Source organism: Chiloscyllium plagiosum, unplaced genomic scaffold, assembly GCF_004010195.1.
Source record: "Chiloscyllium plagiosum isolate BGI_BamShark_2017 unplaced genomic scaffold, ASM401019v2 scaf_2981, whole genome shotgun sequence".
NCBI classification, from domain to species: Eukaryota; Metazoa; Chordata; class Chondrichthyes; order Orectolobiformes; family Hemiscylliidae; genus Chiloscyllium; species Chiloscyllium plagiosum.
The window spans coordinates 65,167-70,599 of record NW_025215199.1 but is presented as its reverse complement, the minus strand read 5'-3'; the positions used below and the strand labels follow the sequence as shown (position 1 = coordinate 70,599).

Below are 5,433 nucleotides of genomic sequence, written 5' to 3'. Positions count from 1 at the left end.
CCCACACCATCAGTCACCACTTTGCACTGTGCACACTGTCAGTCACCACTCCACACCGTCAGACACCGTCAGGTACCACTCTACACCATCAGTCATTGTCCCGTACCATCAGACACCACCCCCCCGCCTCTGTCTGTACTGCCCACACCATTGACCACCCACCCTGCACTGTCCACACTGTCAGTCACAGCTGGAACGAGTCAGGCACTCCCATTTACTGTCAGTGACTTACCCACACACCGTGAGCCATCTGATGTCATCTGGTAACCCTGGTCACAGTGACACTGATAGGAACCAGCCGCATTCTGACAATACGCATTCAACCCACAGATCGTGGCATTGACACACTCATCGATATCTGTGAGAGATGGCAAAGAAAACAGTTCACTCACTTATATAGATAACACACTCACTGTGTCACACCACCAGGGCTGCTCTGGCAGAGCCACACTGACTGGGCCACACTGGCAGTGCCGCTCTGTCTGGGCCACACTGGCAGAGTCGCTCTGGCTGGGCTGCACTGGCAGAGTCGCTCTGGCTGGGCCACACTGGCAGAGTCGCTCTGGCTGGGCTGCACTGGCAGAGTCGCTCTGGCTGGCCAACAGCCTGAAATTTCCACAAGTTTGTGTCATCTGAATTTGATTGTTCTTGCTGGGCTGCCCATTACCAGTTTCTACCTCTGGACTCTGCCTTTGTCCTGACACAGTCTTGGTGCAGTTCATCAGGAGCTCCTGAGTTTAAAGGAGGTGTTGTTCTCAGGATTCTGCAGGAATAATCAAAGACTTTGCATAGAAATCAATTAACATTCCAACTGGACAGAGGGGAAAAGAGCCAGGGACATTTATGATCAAAAATAGAAAATTCAAGTCCCATTCAAGCACAGGAAGCCAATATGTGGGGAGGGACAACTTGTCTTCAATGGGGTGTGGTGGCTCCTACTGCTCTCTCGAAGAATGTTGAGAGTTTTAATCTTTGGTGCAGCACCCTCAGTTGAATAGTAACTCCAAGAAAATTTACAGGAAACATGGTCACTGTCTTGAGACTTTGGTGTCAGACTTGGTTTAAATCTGCCTCTGAGGCAGTACACAACGTAATGATCAACAACGGCTGAACTTTATACCCCCAGATCCTGGCTCTGGTCCAAGCTCCTCTACTTTATCTCTCCCACCTCCTTTCCTTTTTCCTATTCCCTCTCTCCTATTTGATCCCTACTCCAATCTGCTCCTCCCCCAGGTCACACCACCGTTCCCATTCTCCCCCCTCCCTCCTCTCTATCACACGCTTCACATTCTTCCATTCTTTCTCCCTGCCCTCTCCCACTCAAAAAAAAAATTCCGCTTTGCAAACTCAATTGAATTATTCTCAGTTTGCAGTGATATGGTCCCTTCAGTTTGACAGCTGATGGTTGGGATCCTATTTGTGGAACTGGGATTCCCTCCCTTCCTTTTCAAACAGGCTCTCAGATCCACGTCACCATTAGTTGCGTTTGAACAGCACAAACCTGGAGATTATTCCAGCACAGACCCATCTAATTACAGCCACAGTTGAGACCATCAGCACTCAGAATGCTCATTCACTGGCCAGGCCTATAGTAAAAGTCAGGAGTTCTCTGCTTGAAGACAGGTCCCCTATTCTCCAGATTCAGAACGGGGACCAAATCCCATGTTGTTCAGATCCATAATGGCTCTGCCCTCTCAAGGCGCCTGAGTTACTATGGTAATGTAGACATTGTACATGTAACAAAGCCTGGGACCATCGACAGTGATGGGCTCTTCCCATCCTAGGCTGCTCAGGAATCTCTCTCACTCTTACTGTCTGCCAAAAAGTGTCAGGCCATGCATTTTGATATGAAGAGTCAGAAGACAGACCATTGACCAGAAACTGAACTGGACTTTCCACATAAACACAGTGGCTACAAGGGCAGGTCAGAGGTTGGGAAACCTGCAGTGAGTAACTCATCTCCTGACTTCCCAAAGCCTGTACAAGGTACATGTCAAGAGTGTGATGGAATACTCCCCACTTGCCCTGGATGGGTGCAGCTCCAATACTCAAGAAGCCTGACACCATCCAGGACAAAACAGATGCTTGATTAGCACTACATCCACAAGCATTCACTCCCTCTACCACTGACACTCAGAAGCAGCAGTGTGTACCATCTACAAGAAGTGTTGCAGAGATTCACTAAGGCTTAGACAACATCTTCCAAACTCAGAGCAATTTCCATTGATAAGGACAAAGGCAAGGGAGCATGCTTTAATACAGGAAGATACATGGGAACAACACATCCTGCAAGTTCCCCTTCAAGCCACACACCATCCTGACTTGGAAATATATCATCGTTCCTTCAGTGTCACTGGGTCAAAATCCTGGAATTCCCTCCCTAAGGGCATTGTGGGCCAACCTTCAGCCCATGGACTGCAGCGGTTCAAGAAGGCAGCTCACCCCCACCTTCTCAGGGGGAAATGAGGATTGGAAGTAAATGCTAGGCACAGACAATGATGCCCACATCCGCTAAAAATAGAAGACAATGGTTTCTCTCTGAGCTTGTGTGGAGTTTCATGGGAACATGCCAGAAGACAGGGTCAGAGAAATTGTGGGTGTGGGATGAAGACAAAAAAACTGGAAATTGAGCAGAGAACAGAGTTGTGTTTACTCCCACTGTCCATGATGCACTGGGGTGTACACCTCACTGTCTCACTGAGAAGGGATATTTGGAGCTAGGATGAATGGTACATGAGAGGTTTTAAAAAGTCATTGACTTCTTTACATCGTCATGTACATCCTCAGCCCTGACCATGTTTAGTGAAGTATCCCATTGCTGTGTATCAGTAATAACAAAACTCAAACACAAATCAACACAACATCCTTTGCAGAAATTTTGGCAAGACATTCAGCTGTTTTTATTGACTTGGGGATCAGGGACAACTCACCAATGCAGTCCTGAGCAGGACTGAGCTCAAATCCTTCACTACAGTCAGTGATACACAGGAAGGAGCCAGCAGTATTCTCACATCGCTTGCTACCACAGATGGTTGGATATTCAACACACTCATCAAGATCTGTTATACAAAAAAAAAAGAGACATAGTGAGACATAAAATAATTTCTGACTGATCAAAATTCAGGAGGCAGGTAGAGAAGAGTTACTGTGTGGGCCTGAAGATTGCTTTATAGAAAATCTAGTTCCAAGCATGTGTGAGATCCAGTGCATGTGTGAGAGGGTATGCGTGTGAACATGAGAACATAGGAGCTAGGAGCAGGAGTAGGCCACCTGGCTTTTCGAGCCTGCTGCACTATTCAATAAGGTCATGGCTGAGCTTTTCATGGAATCAGCTCCACTTACCCGCCCACTCTTTCAAAAAATTATCAATCTTGGCTTTAAAAACATTTACTAAAGTAGCATCAACTACTTCACTTGGCAGGGAATTCCATCGATTAACAACGCTCTGGGTGAACAAGTTCCTTCTCAATTCAGTCATAAATCTGTTCCCCCTAATTTTGAGATTGTGCCCTCTTGACCTTGTTACACTTGCCGTCTATCTTATCTATTCCCTTCCTAATTTTATATGCTTCTACATGATCCCTCCTCATTTTTCTAAACTCCAATGAATATAATCCCAATCTACTCAGCATCTCCTCATAAAACAACCCCCTCAACTCTGGAATCAACCCAGTGAACCTCCTCTGCACCCTCTCCAGTGCCAGTCCATCCTTTCTCATGTAAGGAGACCAAAACTGCACACAGTACTCCAGGTGTGGCCTCACCAGCACCCTGTACAGCTGCAACATAACCTCCCTGCTTTTAAACTCCATCCCTTTTGCAATGAAGGACAAAATTCCATTTGCCTTCCCAATTACTTGTTATACTTGCAGACCAACCTTCTGTGATTCATGCACAAGGACACCCAGGTCCCTCTGCATAGCAGCATACTGCAACTTTTTACCATTCAAGTAATAATCCTTTTTACTGTTACTCCTACCATAATGCATGACTTCTCATTTATTAACATCATATTCCATCTGCCAGACCTTTGCCCACTCACTTAAAGTATCTATGTTCTTCTGCAAAGTTTCACATTTCTCTGCACACTTTGCTCAGCCACTCATCTTAGTGTCATCTGCAAACTTTCTCACTGTACACGTGGTCCCCAACTCCAAATCACCGATATAAATTGTAAGTAATTGCAGTCCCAACACCAATCCCCGAGGCACACCAGTACTCACTGATTGCCAACCAGAATAGCGCTCATTTATCCCCACTCTTTGCTTCCTGTTAGTCAACCAATCCTCTATCCACGCTAATACTTTACCCCTAACAACATGCATCCTTATCTTATGCAGCAACCTTTTGTGCAGCACCTTGTCAAAGGCCTTTTGGGAATCTAGGTACACCACATCCACTGGGTCCCCCTTGTCCACCTTGCTTGAAATGTCTTCAGGGAATTCCAAAAGAATAGTTAATCAAGCCCTTTATGAACTCATGTTGCATCTACCCAACAGGACAATTTCTGTCCAGATACGTTGCTTTGCTTCCTTGATTATAGACTCAAGCATCTTCCCCACTACAGTAGTTAAGCTAACAGGTCTATAATTCCCCTTCTTTTGTCCACCTCCCTTTTTTAAACAGTGGAAAAAAGCAAATGTGACACCGATCTGTTGGAACTGCCCCAGAGTCCAGCGAATTTTGGAAAATTACCATAAGTGCACTTGCTACTTCTCCTGCCATCTTTTTTAGTACCCTGGGATGTATTCCATTCGGGCCAGGAGACCTGTCTATCCTTAGCTCTGTTGGCTTTCCCAACACGACATCTTCCGTGCTAATGTCTGTTTCCAGGTCCTCACCTACCTTCATCTCTTTGTTAATTACTGGCATGTTATTTGTGTCTTCCACTGTGAAAACAGACACAAAATAACCTATTCAATGCCTCGTCCATTTCATCATGCCCCTTCTTATCCTCTAAAGGACCAATATTTACTTTAGCCACTCTTATTCATTTTATATATTTATGGAAACTTTTGCAATTTGTCTTTATATTCTGTGCTAGTTTTTCTCATGTTCTATCTTACTTTTTTTTATAGCTCCTTTTGTAGCTTTCTGTTGACCTTTAAAGCTTTCCTAATCTTCTAGTGTCCCACTGAAAATTTGGCCACTTCGTGTGCCTTTTCTTTTAATTTCATAGAGTCAAAGAGTCATAGAGATGTACAGCATGGAAACAGACCCTTCGGTCCAACCTGTTCTCGCCAACCAGATATCCCAACCCAATCTAGTCCCACGTGCCAGCACCCGGCCCATATCCCTCCAAACCCTTCCTATTCATACACCCATCCAAATGCCTCTTAAATATTGCAATTGTATCAGCCTCCACCACATCCTCTTGCAGCTCATTCCATACACGCACCACCCTCTGCGTGAAAAAGTTGTCCCTTCGGTCTC

At 45.5% G+C, this 5,433-nt stretch overlaps 1 protein-coding gene across 2 annotated transcripts in view; it reads right to left on the bottom strand.

Moving 5' to 3' along the window:
* Positions 1-140: 140 nt before the first annotated feature.
* The window catches only part of LOC122548207 (latent-transforming growth factor beta-binding protein 4-like), a 16,853-nt gene continuing 11,560 nt past the window's right edge, over positions 141-5,433 (bottom strand). For both annotated transcript variants that reach the window (XM_043686751.1, XM_043686752.1), the window contains 2 exons: positions 2,931-3,059; positions 141-358 (listed from right to left, as the gene is read on the bottom strand). In XM_043686751.1, the coding sequence (XP_043542686.1) occupies positions 201-358; positions 2,931-3,059 (287 nt within the window). In that variant the 3' untranslated portion in view covers positions 141-200. The remainder of the gene's footprint in view (positions 359-2,930; positions 3,060-5,433) is intronic.